The 22,393-nt window shown below is 45.2% G+C and overlaps 1 protein-coding gene and 1 long non-coding RNA gene across 4 annotated transcripts in view; one reads left to right on the top strand and one right to left on the bottom strand.

Moving 5' to 3' along the window:
- Positions 1-6,736, bottom strand: part of LOC128853489 (uncharacterized) — a 127,959-nt gene extending 121,223 nt beyond the window's left edge. Inside the window, exons 1-2 of the long non-coding RNA XR_008452060.1 lie at positions 6,696-6,736; positions 6,134-6,207 (exon numbers count right to left, since the gene is read on the bottom strand). This is a non-coding gene — a long non-coding RNA (uncharacterized LOC128853489). The remainder of the gene's footprint in view (positions 1-6,133; positions 6,208-6,695) is intronic.
- Positions 6,737-8,482: 1,746 nt separating this feature from the next.
- The window catches only part of SLC7A10 (solute carrier family 7 member 10), a 37,081-nt gene continuing 23,170 nt past the window's right edge, over positions 8,483-22,393 (top strand). For all 3 annotated transcript variants that reach the window (XM_054078842.1, XM_054078843.1, XM_054078841.1), the window contains exon 1: positions 8,483-8,585. In XM_054078842.1, the coding sequence (XP_053934817.1) occupies positions 8,498-8,585 (88 nt within the window). In that variant the 5' untranslated portion in view covers positions 8,483-8,497. The remainder of the gene's footprint in view (positions 8,586-22,393) is intronic.

Genomic DNA, 22,393 nt, shown 5'->3' with positions numbered 1-22,393 from the left:
TAGGGCAAAGTCAAACAAGTTGGTTCAAACCACTGCCAAGTGGCTCAGCTAACTTGTTTTATTTTGTCCTGGAAGGCTCAGGAGTGCTCACAGGTCAGGAAGAGTTGAGAGGGAGCTCCAGAATCCTGGATGAATGGAGCTACCTGACATCCTAAGCATTAGTCCCTTTGAAGGCAAAGCCAAAGCAGGCTAGGTTAAACACCACTGAATTTGCCTTGATACAATCAACTATCAGAAGGAAAGTATTCAGCAAGGCACCAGCCTGCTCCATCGTGTCTCAGTGGTAAACCTCTAGACCAGCAGCCTGGAGATTTCCCCTGGCAGCTGACTTACCACCTACAAGCAGAGCACTGCTCTGCCCCATTGCCTTGGGTGCAAGCTCCCCGACACAGCCACACGGCCGTGCCTTGGGTCCCCACAGAAAGGGGGGTCCAGGCTCCGCTCCCCAAACCATCGCAGGAGCCTACAGAGCACTCGGCAAGGTCGTAGCCAGCAGATCCCCATCACAGCCGCGTGATGCTATCAAGATAAAGCAGCAGGAATGGTTTCAGGCAACTGAAACACCATCAGAAATAGAATTCCAGAGCTAATGCCATTAAAAGAACTACTATTAACTGAAGTTTTTAAAACGGACTACACGTTTTCCCTAATCAGTGGATCACAGTGGTAATGGTTAGCTGGGGTGGAGAACAACAGCCACCCCTTCGTCTCAACTGGGCCACACTCCAGCTGGGAGAGCACATAGCAGAACCATCCTATCCTCGCCTAGATCCTGGTCCTCTGTTCCTCCCGTTTGGCTTCTCCATGCCTGATGCACGGATACACAAGCGTACTGCACAGGGAATGGGTTCCAGCCACCCTCTAACACATCCCACTCACTTGATAGCGAGCTGTTCAAAAAGAAAGAAACACGCTCTGAAGGATGATTAGATTGTTAATGACAAAGTGAAAGCAAACCCACTTCAAGACTTTTACTACTACAGTAATTTTAATCTTAGGTGCCAAACTTGGAGAAACAAGTCCTCAAAATCACCAGCACAGGAGGCAGCCGAGATCCCTCCCCAAGCTCCTGCACTGCAGGACCTCAGTGCCATCTACTGGGCTTCTTCGAGGATGACAAGAGCCCATGGAAAGGAGGATGATTCGAGTCGTGGTTTCAGTGTCTGATAGGGAACTTGCTTCCCTAAAAGGGGAAGTGGTAGGTATGAACCAATTTCCCTTAAACTAGAGATTTTAACTCCGCCTCGAGTGTCACATCCATAAGCAAGATAACACAAAACACAAGCCAAGTGACAATCGTCCTGTTACCTGTGTAACTGGTTTAAAAAGCAAAAAAAATCCCTGTTGAGGTAATTATTCACAATGCACTGACAAACTGGAAAGAAATTTCAAGGTGGATCCTCCTGGAATCTATCCAGGGGGCAATATTATACATTTTGAGTGAGCAAATGAAGACTAAGAACTCATGGAGGCACCAAGCCGAGAGCAACTGCAAATGCAAAAGTGAGGAATAAAACACAGGATGATCTCAGCTGACTGATGAATCGGTGTAAAGTCAGGATGCCGATATTCAGCTGAACAAATAGTTCTAGAAGGGATCTAGCACACAGACGCAGAATGGGGAACGAGAGGGTAGGTAGTAATACGGAGGGGAAAGGACCTGGTGATACTTTTTCTTCTGAAAAGGATGTGAAACAGGTTATGGTGAACCTCAAGGTAAAAGCCTAAGGCAACAGCACAATTGTATCACACAAAAAAAGTCCCAAGCTGGAAGAAATATCTCTTGTGATAAGAGGCGACTACTCCAACCCAGTTAGCAATTGTGATCCATTACCTTCAATATCGTGTCCACCTTAAGACACTACCTATAGAAATTGAAGTCAGTCCTGACAACAGCAAAAAGAACAGGGTTTAGAAAGCTTGTCCTTTGAGGAAAAGGAAGAAGTCAGAGGTGCCTGCAATTTATAAAAGATGAGACTAAAAGAAGCATTCTATTAAACTGATAAACCAAAGCATAGCACAGAAAAAAATAGAGTTTCCAAGTCACCATAGAGGAAGAAGAGATAATCCTATTAATCACAACAATTGGTGATTTAAGAAGAGCTTTTTAGTTGTTATAGTGGTGAAATGTTGAAATACTCCAGTGTTGTCAGAAATCTTCAAAGAAAATGAATAAAACAAATGTTTGCTCTGAAATCGCTTCTCCTTTCAGGTCCCTTTCACCACTGCATTTCAGTGTACTCTGATAACAGGAATTGTACTGGTGCTTCACGGGAACTAGGTGCTTTCAATAACCCTGGCTCTAGAAACCTCATTCATCAACAACCTATAAATAGCTCTTCACACAATCTACTTACACTCATCTGTTTATGAGGTGTCATGAAGTATCTTTGAAGGGGCGATACAATTTCAACATACAACGGCCCACTTCATATAGGTAGAAATAGAGTTTTTACAGAGGTATCTAAGCATCTGGCAGTTCATAGCTGCTGAATAATTCACCTAAAAGACAACAAACACTCTGGTCATCAGAATCTACTGAAAAAGCACGCTGCTCAAAGGGAGCTCTAAGCGCAGTGAAGTACCTGGCCCCAGCTTCTCTGCACACTGAAATCACTCTGCCCTCTATAGAGGCTGTGGAGGGAGTCATTGGCACCAGGAAGGACTCTGCTGTGTACCAGACCCACATCCCTCCTAGGGGAGCTTGAAACACAGTGGTACCACTTGAAGGATCTCCTGAGCTTCCTAAATCATGGTGTTAGAGTTCTCAGATCTTGCAGAGGACCATGAAAGGGTGGCATCAGTCAGCCTTAACTTCTAGGGGTCACCCCAATGCCCAGCAAATTCAATATATTACAAAATTCAGATGGTATAATTCATTGTCAGAGATAACTCTGATCAGAGATCTTTGCAGAAGACCCGATCCTCAGCCTGCTTTTCCAATTATCTCCTCTTCCTGCTTGTACTCTTGCTCTTAATCCTAATAACCTACAAGTTTCTGTCCTGCTACAGAAAGGTGACGACGCAGAGATTAACAGCAACCCCGTTGCAGTGAGACCCCACAGTCCCACCCCAGCCACCAGCTGTGGGGTTGGCAAAATCCTCCCAACACGGGCTTGGCACAGGGCACATCCACAAGGGCAGTTCAGACCAGAGCTGCTCATATTTTGTATGGACTTAAAAAACTTCCCACAAACACTATTCAACATGGCAAACCTTACACTCAAGCTTGTTAGGAATGAAGAATCCCTTTACAATCCCATTATTCCTCAAATTTCCTTTCACTGTAGCCGGTCAGCCCACTGCTTTATTTAAGGATACACTACAATTTAGTTTATCCTTCCAAGTAACTCTTTCCCAGTTGTTTATGAGGCCCCATAAAATTTAAACTTGAATTACGTTTTAACAACTCTGGCACGCTCCAGTTTTGTAGAGTTGGTTATCTTTTACGACAATTTGTTTAGATGGATAGAAAAATGGAGCGATTCTGGAAAGAACATCTTCTACCATATAGTCTTTACGGTTCTTTAACTTTGCTCTCTTCCCATACCCTTCATACATTCAAGGCCACATTACTCTGAAAACTCAGCCGCAGCATCCCTTTGTAAATAGCATATTAAATCCCCTTTATTATTTCATCTCAAAACAAAAAAATAAAGTGCATGGTTTGCCCCTCTTGTTTTTTAGAGCATAAGTAGTAATGAATGAAATATCTGGTTCCAACAACTTTAATAATTTCCGTACATTTCAGAACATGGAGAAAATGAGGACAAAAATAGCAACAAAAGAGAACACATACAAGCTTCACTGCATCCTCTCTGTGCAGTTGCTATGCAGCAATTGCCTTCCTACAAAGAACTTTGGCTTTTTTGCTTACTAACATTTCGTCATTCAAGTAGATACAGTATGTTCAGATCCAAACCAATTTAAAAGTAGTCTTTGCTTCAAGAGCTGTCTCAGATAACTACTAATTAGAATGTACATGCCCTCCTACTTGCTCATTTTGGAACTATATTAACAATAGCACAGAATATACAACCCAAATTAGCAGCCAACACTACCACAAAAGGAGAAAAGTCCTCCCTTCACCCTCATGCAAAAAAACACAGTGAAGCAGGCAGGCACTCAGCCTTAAAAAAAAAAAAAAGAGCATTTTTGGCAGTTAATGTGGGCAACCTTTGTCACTGCTGTCTTTTCCAACAGGTTTCTGGCCCGCTGCTGTTTTACACTCCTGTGTTTTGCTATGGATGTGTGCATCTCGAAAGCTTATGTTGTGAACAGCCACGTGCTTCCTTCTCCAGCAATAATAAAACATGTAAAACTTCGAAGAGGGAAGTAATTTATTATGCACACACCGGGAAAAGAATCAGTAAATCAATGTTCTTTATAAGGATTTAGATAAAGAATTTATCCTCTTTCCAAGGATAAATGAGGAAAAATTAAGTATTGTCAGGGATCCAGGACTACAATTCTTCATTAAGTTACCAGCACAGATTTCCTGGCTGTATCCTTTTGGCCAGAGCCGTTTTCCCATACACCATCTATTGTGGCTCATGGGGCAGGGAGAGCCCGCGCTGCTGCCGCACAGACACCATCCTCATCCGTCACCGACACAGCAGCACCCAACTCCGTGTGCCCACCCTGTTTATTTACCCACATTACCCGGTAACCCGGCTAAACGGCTTACAAGCTTATTGCCCCTGCTAGGAAGCACATTCTGGCAGAGATACTACAAATAAGCACCTACCATAATAGCGCATCTTGAAAAAGAGGCAATCATACATGACAGAAACATAGCACGATTTGGGCTGGAAGGGACCCCAAAGCTCGTCCAGATCTAACCCTTCGTTACGGGCAGGGGCACCTTCCACCGCAGCAAATCCCAGGGACAAGGTGGAGATTTCCCTCTAGGGTTCTCCTGCTATTCTTTCAGTCTTGTTCAAAATTGACCAAACGTGAAACTGGATAAGATGACGGAACGCTCTTCAGATTCCTCCGCTTTTCTCAATTTCAATAATTTGTTGGCTGCCACACCTAAGGAGAGTTTTCCCGTGCTTTTCTATTAGAGTTTTCCTTTCTATTCCCAGTAAAACACACTTGAAAAATATATAATCAAAGCCACCCACTTGTGTCTCCTGGAACAACTACTGAGCAAAATATTTATATTAGTAGACAGAGCTACACACATGTATGCATACTTAGTATTTTTTCTGGCAAAGCCCCAGACTGGCCAGAATGTTTGAAAAATAAATAAAATCCTGTAGCTACTGTACAGTTGAAGTAGATTATTAGAGTTAACTGAATTCTAGTACTCGTTTTCATCATTCCGCAGCCAGCATGCACTGTTCCTCACTAATCAGCATAAGACGGCTGAAGGGGATTTATATTTCCCACACAGTATCACAATGATTATACACATATTCCAGAGAAACCAGCATTTCTACTGCAAAATAAACCAAGTGCACCATTACCCTTCTAAGTAGTCAATCATCTAACAGATTCTGTGGTTGTTCTGTAAAGGTTAATCGATCCTAAAGTTCATTAGGCTTTTAGAACTCAGCAATACAGTTTGCAACATAGCTAGCAACATCCTCCATCCCCATAATTCTTGGGTTTGTTGGGTTTTTTTTATGAAGTTCAATCTAATTTTTCTCAGCTTTTACAGAATAGACTTTCACAAACCGCTTTCACAGAGTAAATTAGAACATTCATATAAGACTTGCAAGGACAGACTTTCTGAGTTACTAGAAACTACCTGAGTTGCTACCAGTGGAAAACATAGTCCTGAAACAATCATTTAAACCACCTATAAGAAACACCTAAATCAGGTTACTTTTGAACATCCAAAACTTTGTTTCTAGTCTTTGCATTTCCTCATCTTTCAAAGGGGAACAGTAGAACTGTTTACATAGCTCAGAAAGTAATTCTTCTTGTAAGATGCTTCCTTATGAAGAGTACATAGTAATTCAATAAAAGGACATTTTAGAAGTAGTTAGCGAGGCAGTTCATTTAAAAACAACAATTCCACAGAGCAATAGATCAATTTAGGAAACAAGTCTCAGCCTCTGAAAATCAATAAGCCTTTCTATCAGAGCAGCAGTATGAAGCAGCTTTGCAAAGTAAAATCACTTACGATTATCAGCTTTGTAAGAACAGCCCGCCGATTTCCTCCAATGACTCGCCAGTTTCCAGGTCATACTTTTCATTCTAAATTCAAACAAAATCAGACCAATGTCACCACAGAAACTTCCCACCTTCCTACATGGAGGTGAAGAACCAAACCTCCCTTTTCCCATCAACACCATCCCATCATTTCCAATAGCAGCACTCACTGCCCCCCCTGATACACACTATCTCCTTCTCACACTTCCCAAATAATCCGCTTGAGGAAAGTTTTCTACCACTTACCCTTTCCAACCAGGTCACCCCCATGGAAATCCTCTCTGAACTCAGAGGTGCTCTCAGGAAGGCATTCACCTCCACTTATAAACAAGGACCGACCCAGGCACTTCCACCAATAAACCTTTGATTGTTAGCACCTGTGGGAAGAGCCCACGTTCTGGAGCTGTGATTTAACTTTCTGGCTACACCTGAGAGTGGAGGAGACGTCATCCATCGCCACCCTTATGAAGGCAGTTTGTTCACAGAGCAAAAGATTTATGAATTGCTACACGACATTATTTCCTTACGTTTACCTGGTATTCCTGTGTTCTTGCTGCAATGAAGTATCCCAACGTTTATGCTCTCTCCCCTGTGTAAGGCAATGCAATGGTTATTAATTCCTCCAGCCTGGCAGCAGGTGACTGCAGCTGCGGCTCATCAGCAGCCCAGAGCCCCTCAGCTCCAGCGAGTGCGAGAGGAGCTGCTGCACCCACGGCCTGGGGGGGTCAACTCCTTTCAGAAAGCTTTGGAACAAAGTGGGAAGGAGAAGAGAAGAAACCAACAAGAAAAGGAAACGCAGAAGCCAACCAGTCAATGTTTGGGCATTGCTGCGTTGATTTCAACCGTGCATGCTTGGCCACATGCTGTCAGTGCTGGTTACAAGCCATAAAATGTATTTTTCCCCTTTAAATTATTGCACCATCACAACTAAGAAAGCACCACAGTAAGTGGACCACCATTGGGAAGATTCTTGTGGAGACAATCACAGCACGGTCAGGGTTGGAAGGGCACTCTAGAGCTCATCTAGTCCAAGCCTAGAGCAGGAATGTGTCCAGGAGGGGTTTGAATTATCACCAGAATCATCAGAGAAAGACCCCCCACCCTTCCCGGGCAGCCTATGCCAGTGCTTCACCACTCTTTCAGTAAAGAAATTTTTCCTGATATTCAATCTGAACTTCGCCTGACGCAACTTGAGGCCGTTTCCTCTCATCCTGTCACTTGTTATTTGGGAGAAGAGACCAACATCCACCTACAACTCCTTTCTGGGAGCTGCAGAGCTCCATGAGGTCTCCTCTCAGCCTCCTCTTCCCCAGACTGAACAGCCCCAGTTAAGCCACACGTGGGTCCTTTGGTGCCTGGCAGCTCCCAAATATGGCTTCAAGTTCCACCAGGGTGGGCTCAGATCAGACATCAGGAAAAAATTCTCCACCAAAAGGGTTCTCAGGTGCTGGCGGAGTCCCCATCCCTGGAGGGGTTTCAAAGATGTGCAGATGAGGTGCTCAGGAATCTGGTTTAGTAGCAGACAGGAACAGATGGACTTGATAGTGACAGAATCAAAGAATGGTTGGAAGGGACCTCAAAGCCCATCCAGTCCCACCCCTGCCATGGGCATGGACACCTCCCACTGGCTCAGGGGCTCCGAGCCCCATCCAACCTGGCCTGGAACCCCTCCAGGGATGGGGCAGCCCCCACTGCTCTGGGCAGCCTGGGCCAGGGCCTCCCCACCCTCAGCGTGAAGAATTTGCTCCTGACATCTCATCTCAATCCTCCCCCTTCCAATTTCAAGCCATTCCCTATCTCTATCCCTATATCTCTATCTATCTCTATCTCTATCTCTATCTCTATCCCTATCTCTATCTCTATCTCCCTATCTCTATCCCTATCTCTCTATCTATATCTCTATCTCTATCCCTATATCTATACCTATATCTATCTATATCTATATCTATATCTATATCTATATCTATATCTATATCTATATCTATATCCCTATCTATATCCCTATCCCTATACCCCTATCCCTATCCCCCTATCCCCTTATATCCCTACCCCCTATATCCCCAACCCCCTATATCCGTACCCCCTCTCTCACCCTCCCTCCCTCTCCCACCCTCTCCCACCCGCACCTAGCGGTCTGTCGGTGCCCACGGGCGGGGGGGTTCGATGGAGCTGACCCGTACGGTCCCCTGCACCCCGCCCCAGTCTCCGGTGCGCCGCTCGGTGCCGCCGCGGGGGGGTCCCGGGACGGCTCCCCCGCTGCCCCCCCCCCCCCCCCCCCGGACCGGTCCCCCCCCCGCGCATGCGCGGCCGCGGGGCAGCAGCGGCGCGGGCAGCGATGGCCGGCGGGGAGCAGCGCGGCGCGCGCGAGCGGGTGGCGCTCAAGAAGGAGATCGGGCTGCTCAGCGCCTGTGCCATCATCATCGGTAACGGGCACGGGCGGCAGCGGGACCGCGCGGGGCGGGGGTGCGGGGCAGCGCCTCGTTATCGCCTCCAGTGTACCGTCCTGCTTCAGACACCGGCAAAACGCGAGCCCAAAGCCCCTCTCCCAACACCACCAGATTCCCCAAAGTGTTCTCCCGGTGGCCTTTGGAGCCGTTAAAGCTTTGCGGCGCTTATTTCTAAGGCTGACCCCGAGGCTGGTCCGTTCCGCTGAGATTGCGGCGCTCCGCAACGAGAGCGGCAGCTTCGGGCTCTGTCCGCTGTCCGACACCGCCGCCCGCGCTGCGGGTGCGGCACTCGGGCGGGCAGAGCTCGGGGTGCGGGGGGTGGGGGGGGCAGAGTTGGCAGTGTGGGAGTTGGTGATGCAGGGATTGGCGATGCAGAGCTGGCAGTGCGGGAGTTGGCGGTGCAGGAGTTGGTGATGCAGAGTTGGCAGTGCGGGAGTTGTGGATGTAGGAGTTGGAAGTGCAGGAGTCAGGGGTACGGGAGTTGGTGATGGAGAGTTGGCAATGTGGGAGCTGGTGATGCGGGAATTGGCAGTGCAGGAGTTGGTGGTGCGGGAGTTGGAGGTGCAGGAATTGGTGATGCAGAGCTGGCAATGCAGGAGTTGGTGATATGGAAATTGGCGATGCAGGAGTTGGTGATGCAGAGTTGGCAATGTGGGAGTTGGTGATGCTGGAGTTGGGGGTGCAAAGTTGGCAATGTGGGAGTTGGTGATGAGGGAATTGGCAGTGCAGGATTTGGTGGTGTGGGAGTTGGAGGTGCAGGAGTTGGGGGTGCAGGAGTTGGGGTGCAAAGTTGGCAATGTGGGAGTTGGTGATGCGGGAATTGGCAGTGCAGGATTTGGTGGTGCAGGAGTTGGAGGCGCAGGAATTGGTGATGCAGAGCTGGCAATGCAGGAGTTGGTGATATGGAAATTGGCGATGCGGGAGTTGGTGATGCAGAGTTGGCAGGGCGGGAGTTGATCGTGCTGGAGTTGGAAGTGCAGGAGTTTGGGGTGCAGGAGTTGGTGATGCAGGAATTGGCAGTGCGGGAGTTGGCAGTGCGGGAGCTGGAGGTGCAGGAGTTGGTGGTGCAGGAGTTGGCGATGCAGAGTTGGCAATGTGGGAGCTGGCGATGCGAGAGCTGGCAGTGCAGGAGCTGGCAGCACAGCATTCTCCCACTTCCCATGCCTGCTGGTAGCTGGCAGATCAGTGTGTCAGTGTCTTTTCCGACAGCCCTTCTGGTTTGTATTTTGGAGCTGCCGGCCAGTGGGACTGAGCCTGCGTCTCCAGCCTGCGTCTCCAGTCTCTCTGCGTCTCCAGAGAGAAGAATGGGGCCAGGCTGTGCTCAGCACCTTCCCTCGGCGTGCGCTGGTGCTGCGGCTACAGAAGTGGGGGCGAACCACTGAGAGCAGTTTCCCAGCCAAATGCAATCACCACAGCGAGCAGTGAGCCTCAAACCCCTAAGGGAAGACCCAGCCACTGCCTTCTCCACCGTGAGCCGATGGGAAGGCTTGCAGTGACAGCTGGGGCAAGGTCCCCGGCAGCGTGGGGAGATGGTGAAGGGCAGAATCTCCTAGGACACCCCTTGTGTCTGTACGAATGATGTCCCCAGGCTTGAGGAAGAGGACTTTACTGTATCCTTCCTATAGGTTATCATACTACCCTACTGCAGCTTTGTGCTCTTAGCCCTCTGTACCTTTATGACTCGTATTTAGGTGGATAGGGTCTCGGGATTAAAAAAAAAAAAAGAGAGAGCTTGTAGTGCCATTGAAGAGGATCTCTTTGTGTCGTGGATTTACTGGAACAGCTGCCCAGGGAGGTGGTCGAGTCGCCTTCCCTGGAGGTGTTTAAGGAACGGGTGGATGAAGTGCTTAGGGACATGGTTTAGGGAGTGTTAGGAATGGTTGGACTCATGACCCAGTGGGTCCTTTCCAACCTTGTGATTCTGTGATTCTGTGATTCTGTGGATGAGGATGTTGTGAAAAACTACTTCTGTTCCCATAGTAAAATACTAAAGTCTAACAGGCAGCTATAACTGCAGTTTATGGTACACAGACATACCTTTACATTGAATCCCTTGGCATATTTAAAGGGGGAAATCTAGTTTCTGGATCTCAGTGAAGCACAGATGACCTTGCGCAAGGCTGGGGTGCTTGGGGGTGTTCAGGGCAGCACAGTGCAGTGCCCTGGGGAACCCGCAGGTAGGGCACGTCGGGGTTAGATATTGCTGGAATTACGGCTGGCCACAGGGAAAAATGTAGCGCTGTATTAGTTGGATCTCAAAAGTGCTACCCTGCTCTTTCAGATCCTTTCCCAGTCAACCTTTCATCAGCCTGACTCATTTGCAACACGTTGCAAGCAGAATACGTGTATGTAACTCCTGTACAAAATAAATCTTGTGAAACAGCCTCTCATGTAATCAAAGACATTTGAGTAGGGAAAAATAATGGCATTTATCATAAATTCTGTCTAGCAGTTTGTCTATTAAGAGGAGGTTACCTGCATTGCCAAATAAAGCCTAAAAATTCTGCTGCAAATTTGCCCGTATTTTGATAAAAGACATTTGTAAAACAACCCCTAGGATCCTGTTTGGGGGGTTGGTTTGTTTGTGTGCAGGTGTGTGAAATTACATCCTGTATCACAAAGCCTTCAGTAACAAAGTGCTATATAGGAAGAGTAGAGTATAGCTTTGTAGATGTCACTATGTACAACTTCACAGTCTGTAGTGAGAAGACACTGTGCAGCGTCCCAATCAGCATACAAACCATTACTGGAGTTAAAAAAGAGAAATCTTATTTAAGACTCTTCGGCACCAAACCAAACTACTTGATTTGAATTGGTATTGGGCAACTGGTTAGCTCACGGATTTTCTGTATGATAAAATTTAACCTGGAGGAAGATTTCTTTCCAAATGATTGGATTTTGGGGGAAAATGGGCTCAGTTGGTGTGATAGCCTTTTGAACTGATGATAGACCAGGAATCTTATGTCAGCCATCGTCACGGATCTTCCGTTGCTGATTCAGGGAGGGAAGCACTTTTCCCTTCAAGGGTTTAGCCATCGAACTCTGGTGTGACCCAGCGTAAAGTCGTGTTATTTGAGAACACCAAGAAAAAAGAAATCACTTCAGAAAGAAACCTCTTCTTGCTCTGCATGGAGCTAAGAAAAGATGATGCTCTATTTTTCTTTAAATGCTCTTGTGCCTTACCTTCTTCTCAAATAGTGTGTAAAAGTGCTGCAAATACAGAAAATATAAGGGGATAGTTTGATGCTGTGATCTGCCAGCATTACACCAAGTGTTCTGATTTAGGTGACTGCTCTACAGTTCTAATCAGCTGCAGGATGGATATAGAGAATTAAAATCTTCTAGTAATTAGTTACAGGAAGAGGAAACACAAGGGAGTATTTGGAAAATGCTGTCAATATGAGCCTATAAATATGTGATTAATAAGCTCATGCTTCCCTTCTGTATACTAATTCTGCTTGCTTAAAATAAAGCATTATATGATTTGCAGTTGGAGTGGAGTCCAAGTGCTCCCTAGAACAATGAAATGAGGTGAAAGAGAAGGTTTGGAGGTGGGACCACCGTTACCTGGCATATTTGAGAGTATTCCAGTAATGTCAGGCTCTCTCAATATTTCACAGTCCTTTAGAGCACGTGAAACTTCGCAGTTGCATCTGGGGAAGTAAATACTACCTCTAGATGCACCTTAAACATCCAGCTTAAAAATTACAGGCTTTTGGCTGTTAGAGCTCCGCGTGCGCGGTGAACGTGGCCGTGGACAGCTTTGGGGAGCAGCGACTCTGTTAGAGGAGGGCAGAGGCAGCCCTCACCCTGCCGGCTGCCCTACAGCTCCCACAGCCTGGGCTAACTCCCTGCAAAGCACGTGTTCCTTTTCAGCCTTTTTTCCCATGTTTTGACTTATCGGGCAGTTTTCTTAGTGCTTTTACAACCAAGATATTTGTCGACATAATAAATTGCTATGCCATCTTAATACACTCATCCTTTCAAATTTTTCTCCTCTCCATCTAGAGGTTTGAAAGGCTTTGCCCTGAGGAATACCAGTTCCTCTAACAGAAAATGTTCAGAAGAAACAGCAGAACAAAGTACATCAAATTAGGAATACGATATGCCTGTCGTGTATCCATCCCATAGGATGGTCCCCCGATTTCTCCCAGCAGCCTGGCTTTCTCACATCACATAAGGCTATCCTGCATTACTTCATTATTTATATTCTTATAATTTGCATACAAACAAGCCTAATTAAAGAAGAAAGCTCTTTCCAAAGGTTCTTTCATGTTGATTACATCCTAATGTAAACGCAAGTACAGAAACTTTGTGGTTTTAATGCTGAAAAAAGACTGATAGTTAATGACTGTAAAACTGAACACAGTATTTACTAGTAGTAACAAATCTTTCTGGCATTTCATCTCTGCCACAGAATTTTGGAAGGTGCTTGAGACTTGCTGTAGGAGTTCAACATACTTATGTATGTTGAACATAACTCGGACATTGTTATGTACCGCGAAAACAAATCTCTCCAGGCTGCAGCTATTAACAATCTCCTAATGTACTCAATTACACTGCAAATTGAGCTTGCCAATACCCAGATGAAGTGATACAGCTTAAAAAGTAGTAACATATGTGCTTTGTTCTCTACGTAAGTTACAGGTACTATGTAATTGCTTGAAAACTGAATTGGTATTTATTTAGCAGACACAGAAATTATGTATATTTAACTCGGTTATTATACACACTGTCTACATAGCTGGCTTTATATCTAATTAGTAGAGCTATGTGTGTAATTAAGATTATTTCACATGTATTTTTTCTGTGAGCAGAAGCATATGAGCTATACAGAGAAACTCTTATTCAGTGCCTTCAATGGGGGTTTTGCCTGTGTAGGTGAAAAACTGAGTAAGAAGCTCCATGACTTGGCTCTGTGTAGTTTCTACCGCATTCCACTGTTCTTTAGAAAAGTACAAGAATTAGAAACAGCAGCCTGATTAACGTCTGATACCAGCCTGGTTCTTTTGGTATGAATGAGAAAATTCACCTTTCTGACATTAGAAATATACATTTAACGAGAGATGTTTGACTCTTTAATACAGGTCAAGTAGCTGTATGTGAAACAGTTAAAACATCTCTTCAAACATTTAGTGATGCACCTTGTAAAACTGTGTGAAAGTAGCCGTAGTGAGAAACTATAAAGACACTTTTGAGGCACTTTTGAAGACTCTTTTCCATGCAGTCCAGAGGCTTAGGCTCAGATTCACACCTACTGAAAATTACATGTCCAGGTTCTGTATGTACATTAAAGAAAGGAAGAACGAGTGCTTAACCACTTAGAAAGATCAGACCCTACCTTTTGAGAAAAAGAAACCTAGGGATGCCCGTTGAAAATGCATTGTGCGAGTTACATTTATGGTGTGATGCATTTTAGGAGCGATACCGTGTTCTTGGAGGCTGTTCCAGCATAGTTATCCATCAGAATCAGGTAGCCTTTCACCTGAGTTGAGGGAGCTGAGAACAAGCTGCAGTTTCACTTGCAAGTAAAAACCATGGCAAAGTTCAAATCGGGCTTGGTAAAAATCCAGGGAGATTCTGCAGCTTCTCTGGGCTAGTGGCTTATGTCTGAGACTGAATTTACAGGGGGAGGCAAAAAGGAGCCTAATTAGAAATTCCTGGCAGGGGGGGAAAAAAAAATGAAAAAGGCTTAACTTTGTATTTTTCTTGATGGAGCCTTTCTGGACGTAGCAAACAGGTTTGTTTGTCGCCAGGTGTGCCTTTCTACTGCAGTCTGTATCCAGGAGAATTCAGCATGTGAAGTCCCTCATGTACAAGATGAAGAGCGAGAGCCAAAACAGCAGCAAAAAAAAAAACAAAATAAAAAATGCCAGCATGAACAAATCCTCCACATACGATCTTCAGGAACAGCAGTAGGGCATAATGAAGATAATAAACTCAAATTGTGCTTTATAAAAGTCAGTGATACTTGAGTAAAACTTGCAACATTCGTAGCACGATTCTGTTCCCAGGTTATGAGATGTCAGGTATTCACTGGTGGGTTTGGTTTGGGTGGGTTTTGCTTGTTGGGCTTTTTTTTTCCCCCTTCTTACCTTTTAATAAAAGTAGAAGGTTCTGATTTGGACACAACGACTCAGAAGGCTGAAGTGATGGGTTTTCTGCAGTGGATGTCAGTATTTTAGAGGCCCTGCCACAGAAACTCTCCTTCTTCCTTGATAGATGAAAAAACCAAGGTAGCGTCCTCCGGTAGTGTCTTACTCCTGATCTGGCAGTACAGTGCCTGCTTTCAGCAGCGCCATAAATCTCCACTCGTGTTCCCTTTTCCTGTGCCTTGCAGCTCATTTCCTTCTAGCATAATGTAGCTCTTTTCTGTTGAGAAAGTCTGTTCTGCTTTGGCAGGCTCACAGCAAGCAGAAATGGTTTGGTGGAGGTTTAGCTTTTTTGTGTTGGGAGCTTTTTGTGTGCCAAACTTTCCCTTTCCAGACCCCGTTTTTTGTTGGGCTGCGGGGGGAGTTTCTACTCGCTGCCACGCTTTTTTGTCATCTTGATTGCAGCATGATGAAATGAGAAGGCATTTGTCAGCACCGAAGTGCCCCAAATATAAAACATCCTAATAGTGTTATTTTTTTTCCTGCTGGTCCTGAAAATCCCAGAAGTCTCCCAAAGAGTTCTTTAGCAGGTGTTCCACAGCAAAGAGCTGGGAGCCAGCAATCCGGCATGGGCTGAGCATCTCAGCATCCTAATTCCTTTCTAAACGGCTGTATCCCTCTCTGTGTAGTGAGAAAGCATGGAGGATATGCAAGCCCTGTTCTCCTGCAGAGGGAGGTCATATAGAATTGTAATTGCATTTCTTCACGTGCCAGCCTCCACAAAACCTCTTTATGCTATATTAGTTTATTCTCCTGATGTGTTCTGGCGCTGGCCCCTGCAAGTCGGGGCTGAAAAGCAAGATGAGAGGAGTGATTGTCTACAACTTGTTCCCATCTTCAGGAACCTGTAGATTCTGGTTTTCTGATTTCAGGATAGTGAACGGCCCAATCGAGCGTTAGGGTGAGCCAACTAAATTCCTGCTCCTGAACATGGTGCATCATCTTTTTTAGAGACAAATTCCACTTGATCTCAGAGAAAGAAAGGTGGAGAGGAACAGACTGGTGATGTTTAAGCCTAAGGAATTTATGTATAGTTGAGTAATGGAATAACCCCCAAGGCTGAATTGCTCTGATTCATCTAACGCTTTCTTTAGAATAGCACCAAAACTTACAGAAAAATAAAAGCTTTCTGCATCTGAAAGTTGAGTTGAAATTTTTTATCGAATCCTTAAATGCCATTGTATTCACACTTCAGAGATGGGGCTTCAAGATCAGTGGTGTAAAACATAGCATTAAAAATCAGAAAGAAATTAAAGACTTCCGAAAGGTTACCTCTGACTCCAAGAAATAGGTCAGTGATGTGGAGGAGTGGCAGTTTTTCTGCGGTGAACAACAATAGCTCTTTCATCAGTTACATGAAGCCGCATAATCTAGATCAGGCCAAACATCTTAATATACTACAAAAATTATGTTTGAACAGTATAAGGAACTTATTTAGAGTCACAAAAGCCAGGAAGAATCGAATTAAGGAAGAATCTTGTTCTATTAAATACATGGGGTGAGAGAATTAAAATCCACAATGTTATATGGTCTATGACAATGAATGTCACAAGGCTGCCCATCACAAACTCTAGTTCACCTGGGACACTGGACAACTCAGAGGCGTTAATTATGCTGCATTGACTCTGGGTCAGATAATGACACAGGGATGAGCAGTCAGGCTAGAAAAAGTTGCTCTCTAAGTATACAGATGCATTCAGACAGTCGAGGAGAGAAGTTGAGCTCTGAATACTGAAATGCTTTCCCTATAACTTAAGGAGTTTTGCGAAATGGTCTTTGCACATGAATACCTGTGCGTGACATCATAAACTACAGGTCTGACAAGACAAAACATAACTACTTGGCTAGTCTTTTGTAGTTCCTAAGTCTTCCATCATTTTGCTGTTACATTGTGCAACCACTGTGAGACAAGAAGAAAAAACCTATTAGCACATGTCTCGTACGATGGGTTTTTAATAGTCCCACACTGTGCTGTGTGATCGCTTCTACTCAGACCCCATGAGGAAGGTTGATTGATCCAGAAGAATGTTCCTTGCCTCCCTGCCAACCCGTGCCTTGGAAAGGATCAATACGTGCTTCTCCATAAACCTGAAGATAGTGACTGCCAAGGAATATGAGGACTTACAGCTTTAAGCTATGCACTTTTATATTATATAGCCTCATCCTTTTGTATGAAACACCCAAGGGATCAGTTTTTCTTAAGGAGTTGCAAGGAAGACAGAGAAGAATGAAAATGAGGGGTTGTGTTCCTTCACTGGATTACTTCAAAATTCTTTAGTAGTTCTCCTGAGACCTTAATAGAAGCTTGCTTGGTTTTAGGGAGATCATCTCAGACTATATTTCATTTCCATTTCCCCATGACTTTTCTTTTTTTCTCTGCCCAGATTTTTCCCTGTTTCGATAGCAGACGTAGTCCTGTGGTAGCTGGGGTTTCAAGCCTTCTTTTATTGCTAATTTTAAATGATGCAGACAGTTCTGATGTCCATGAAAGGGAGATGAACCCATTTCAGAAACAGCCTTCTGGGACTCCATAAACACAAAAGTTTCATCGTTTCTGATACTCTTAAAACTTGAAAAGCTGTAAATGGAAAATTATCAGCTCTTTTTATAAGTGTCTTGAAAATAGTAATAGCATTAGTTAGTACAAGAGAGCAGAAAGTATCCAAGCCTGTTAAGCTTCCAAATACTCTACTAAGACTCAAGTAAATTAGAAAATAGCTGAATCAATATTTTAAAGAATAAGGGAAAAAAGTATTTGGTTCTAGGTAGTGTGCTCTCGTGCCTAGCTTCCAGTTTGGAAGGGCTTTCTGTTTGTATGATAGAATTAAAATACTTGTAATTAAAAAAAAGCTGACAAACTACTTTTTTGTGCTACTTCTAGTAGATCTTGTTGCAACAAAGCCATTTCTTACAGTAAACTCTGCCAGACACCAGTAGGACACGACGTCTACATATTTGTTGGTTGTGGACACAGCCAGTTCCCTAGCAACGCATTAAGATTTAAGCGGACTATTACAAAAGGTAACCAAATCCTGTACATATTACCAGTGCATACAGAAAGAACACCTCCCCTTTGCACGCTTGGGCTCCCGACAAAAGATTAAAGATGCTTTTCTTAACAGGTCCCGAGTCCCTCAAATCCTGCCATAGTCAATGAGAGCAGAGGATTTCACTGCCTCATAGGATCAGGCCCTAAATTAATTTAAAACAGCTGGGCACAAAGCACATTAATCCTTTATTACCCACATACCTGAGCGAGGCTGGCGGTCCTACCGTGATGGAGTTGGAAAAGAACGGACCATACTGTGTCCAGGTTGCACAGCACAGCAGGGAGCGATGGGGACAAGTGTGATGCGTTCTCATTATTTAAATGTACAGGGGGTCAGTCTTGTCCTTTTACTATTAATCTAATATGAAAACAATTGCCATTGGCTAAATGTGGTCAGGGCACGGGAGCTGCTCCAGCATCCCAGTTGTCCTTTGCAGCAGGGAGGAATCGTCCTCCCAGTTTCAGAGACAGGGTAAGTGGTGCACAAAGGCCAAGAGGAACAAATTCACTTCCAGCCGCCAACTCAGGACCTTCCTGAAGACGAGTCTCTGCATACCCCATCTAGTGAAATCCCCGCATTTCTCTTTGTGGCCTTCTGAGATAATCAGAGAACCTCTCAGCTGAGATTCAGCAGCTCAAAAGCACTAAAACTGACAAACCACCGAACCAATGACAAAACTTCTGCAAAGTGACGTTTATAAAGAACCTACTTCATGCAGAGGTCTGTTGCTTAAGCAAACTAGGAGAGAAATAAGAGAAATCAAACATCTCCGGTCTGTGGTGGAACTAGAACAGAAAGTGCGTTGTCACCAGGGTCCTGGACATTGCGGTGGGAGGGGTGTTTGGATCTGTGTTAATCTGTATTTTGCAGGATTAGCTAATTTAATTCCATGTTTCTGTATACGCAAAGCATTCTTTAAACATGTTTTCCCATTCAGGGGGAAAGAGTGTCTTTTTTTTATGCAGTTGGTCAACCGCTTAAACAAACCTGATTTCATAAAGACATCAGTGAGCAACACAAAGTCTTCACATTCTGAAGATACTTAATTTCAAGAGATGGTTGTGGCATTTGCTAATACAGGATTCTTATGCACAAAAGAAAGTTCTACAGTAATATTGCTAACTCTTCAGATGACATTACAACAGGTCTGGCGTTTTCCTTAAACTCCCAAATCACAGTTATTTAAGAGCTTCAAGAAGAGCTGCCATTTCTTTTGGAAACCAAGAAGATTCTAGTTCTTAACAGTAAAATTATCTAAATGTATTCTTTAGAAATAAAGTCAAGATACAAGTCAGCACCAGTTTCTATGTGTGTGAAGATAGAAGTGTATAAGCTGATACGTATTTGTAAATCTCATTTAATCTCAGGTTGAGCTAGTTACCAGAGCGCACTTAAAATTAAGTGCAAGGTTTAATTCCAGTATCATTGTGCAATAGTTGTGCACGCCCCAGGAAGCATAAATACCATTTTTTTTACATTTAAATTCCACCTCAGTTCATTGACCATAGTGTAACACAAGCCTATCTTTGTATTCTTTGCTAAAACGGAGACAAAGCTGTTTAGAGAGGTAATGATACCATGCTGACAGAGGTAAAACAAACTGCACTTGAATTTGCTAACACAGATTTACAGCCAGAAGAATGTACACTTGAGAGCTGCAATGATTTCCAATCAAGGAGCTGTAAAACCTGCCAGAACAGCAAACTTTGCTAAAGAACTCTGTCTTGCTTCCATCTCCATCCAAACTAAGGTTTGTCTTGAGATCCCAGGCAACAGCAGTAGAGCTTGTAGGAGATACTTTATCAATCTTTCTTCCCACTAATGTAACCTGAGTAATAACACAACAACTGCTGTGTTGGGATGGATTGTGACTGCTATTTTCACATTGCTTTGCTTTAAAATATGTATTGCCTGGAATTTCAATTCAGAAAGGCACTTTCAACTTTGAACACCTTTACTGTTCAGGACACTGCTGAATACCAAGCTTCACCTTAAATGTTTAACATGCTTAAGTTCCCATTATACTCCTTCAGGGATGAAGGATCAAGCGATGCCTAGTTTAGAGATGCTCTTCTTAATGGATCTTAGGTTATAACATCACCAGTTTGGTGAAGCTACGTAAGCGTGGTCCAAGATCTCCCCAGCTGGCCTGAGTCTGAGTGCACTTCTGCAGGGCTCATCTCTGAGCAGAAGGTTCATCTCTGAGCAGAAGGTCGGAGCAGAAGGCATAAAACCCAGTAAATTGAGAGAAAATCAGAGGCAAGAGTGGGAATCAAGCGTTGCCTTATTTACAGTTAAGCAATTCAGTTCAAGTGTCTTTTTCTCCAAACCTGCTTATTCCTGTAATGCCGCCCTGGGAGTCCCCCTGTGCCCCTTTGCCCCAGGGCAAACACAACTCACGGGTGGGTTCTTGGTAGCCAGAGCTGAGGGCTGAGAGGGCACCAGTGCATGCAAACAAAGGTTTGAGTTCTCAAGGAGGAACATTTTTCACAGCAAAAAGCTGCAGAGGGGTGCTGTGCGAGGTAAGCAGCGAGGTGCCACGGTGGCTGCAGAGCTGGGGGGGTCGGGGGAGGCCGTACCACCTTCCAGGCAGGTGTGTGCCGGTACTTAAAGTGGGGCTCCAGGAAAGCTGGGGAGGGGCTCTGGATCAGGGAGGGCAGGGACAGGATGAGGGGGAACAGTTTTAAGCTGAAAGGGGGGAGATGGAGATGAGATCTTAGGAAGAAATGTTTTGCTGTTCAGGTGGGGAGGCCCTGGCCCAGGGTGCCCAGAGCAGTGGTGCTGCCCCATCCCTGGAGGGGTTCCAGGCCAGGTTGGATGGGGCTCGGAGCCCCTGAGCCAGCGGGAGGTGTCCCTGCCCATGGCAGGGGTCAGGGGTGGAACTGTATTTCGGGAATAGACAAGAGGAGGCTTTCCCACTGGGCAGCAACTGATCAATTTTCCAGACTATTCAAGTAATCTGTTTACTGTGCTCAGTCGCAATGAGCGAGAAAAATAGGGCTGAGGGGGAAATAAGGAAAAATAATTAAAAAAACCCCAAGCATTTCCCATGGAAATTATGCTTTGAAGATGGTGCGAGGGTCCCTGCCAGCGGCACGAGCAGCGCTGAAGAGTCTGGGCTGGCAAAAAGCTGTCTGTGTCGTACTGTCCTTGTGTGACCCCCAGCGCTCCCCAGCACAGCTGAACTCCTTGGCTGTTACTAAGGCAAAGTTGCTGAGCTTCACAGCAGCGTTTTATAGTCGCTTTTCTTCTCGATAAATACTGAATATGATTGCAGGTGCGGAGGGCACTGTAAGAGCCATCCCAGAGGCGCAGCTGCAGCTTGTGGGATTTCTCAGCCAAGGAATAAACATCCAATCAGGCGCAGGGGCTGACATCTGCCGCTTAAGCCACTGTGGGGGGACCTTGCTCCACTATCAGTCGCTCTCCTTAAAATGAGGATTTATCTGGTAGTAATCAGTCACACAGTGTCTTGGAGAAGACCTCCACCTCCTCCAGCATGTGTGCAGGGCAGGGCGTAAGGAACTGCCCATTTCTACATCACAGGATTTGACAACGCATTTCTGCTGTTTGCAGGTAAAATTCCAAGTCAGAATATTAAGGTCCAGAGAGCACAAAAAACAGATGTCGGACAGATAGCAAGGGCTAATACAGCATAAAGCTGCGCTATTTATAGAGAGCAGTGCACAGCGCTGCACTTTCTTATCAGGGCAACCTAAGTGTTTTAGGAACATCAGAGCACCTTCCTCTGCACCCTCTCACAGCACCCAGGTAGGTTTGGCATTCAGTTTCCCCTTGGAAACTAGTGGAAGGGTTGAAGCATTCTCTAATGCCACGGGAGTACGTGGCTTCAAGGGTCACAGTAACTCCTTTATGTGCAGTCTCCCAGTCAAGGAGGAGTTTGAGCCCCTGTTCCTCAGCCCCCTGCACCACTGTCAGTCACGATACAGTGGGACCCACCGAAAAGAAGTGCTCTGTTGGAGCTCCTCAGCTTCACCTGGCAGCGCTGCCCTGCCAGGAAGCCTGCTACGGGTCCCTGATGTCAGGGAAGAAGGCAGGAGGAGAAGGTGCAATAAGAAACTCCGCAAAGGTGGCTGGTATTAATCCCTGCCTGGACACAGCCACACTGCTAGATACGCTGCTTGCCGCGTGGCAGCTTGCTGGGGCTCGCTCAGTGTTACTCCTTCGAGAAAAAGCCTGAAGAAAATGCCTCCTAGACATAGAATCATAGAATAGTTTGTGTTGGAAGAGACCTTAAAGATTATCTAGTTCCAGTCCCCACTGCGATGGGCAGGAACACCTCCCACGGGATGAGGCTGCTCAAAGCCCCATCCAGCCTAGTCCCTAGAAGGCTTTTCCCAATATTTCTGCCTTATCTGTGATATTTATTGCAGCGTATAGAGAAGGAAGGGCACGGGAGGCTGAGGTCTGCTCTCTGTGGTAATGAAATGCAGCCCACATATCCCAACACTGGCAAGAGAAGAGGAGAACAAGTCAGAAGTTAAGGAAGTAGAGAAATCAGACCAAGTACAAGAGTCAGAACAGAGGAGCAGGAAATAAAGCCGTGGACTGTGTGCCTGAA

Source organism: Cuculus canorus, chromosome 13 (genome assembly GCF_017976375.1).
Source record: "Cuculus canorus isolate bCucCan1 chromosome 13, bCucCan1.pri, whole genome shotgun sequence".
NCBI classification, from domain to species: domain Eukaryota; kingdom Metazoa; phylum Chordata; class Aves; order Cuculiformes; family Cuculidae; genus Cuculus; species Cuculus canorus.
The sequence above is the reverse complement of the archived record's forward strand: the minus strand, read 5'-3'. Positions and strand labels throughout refer to the sequence as shown.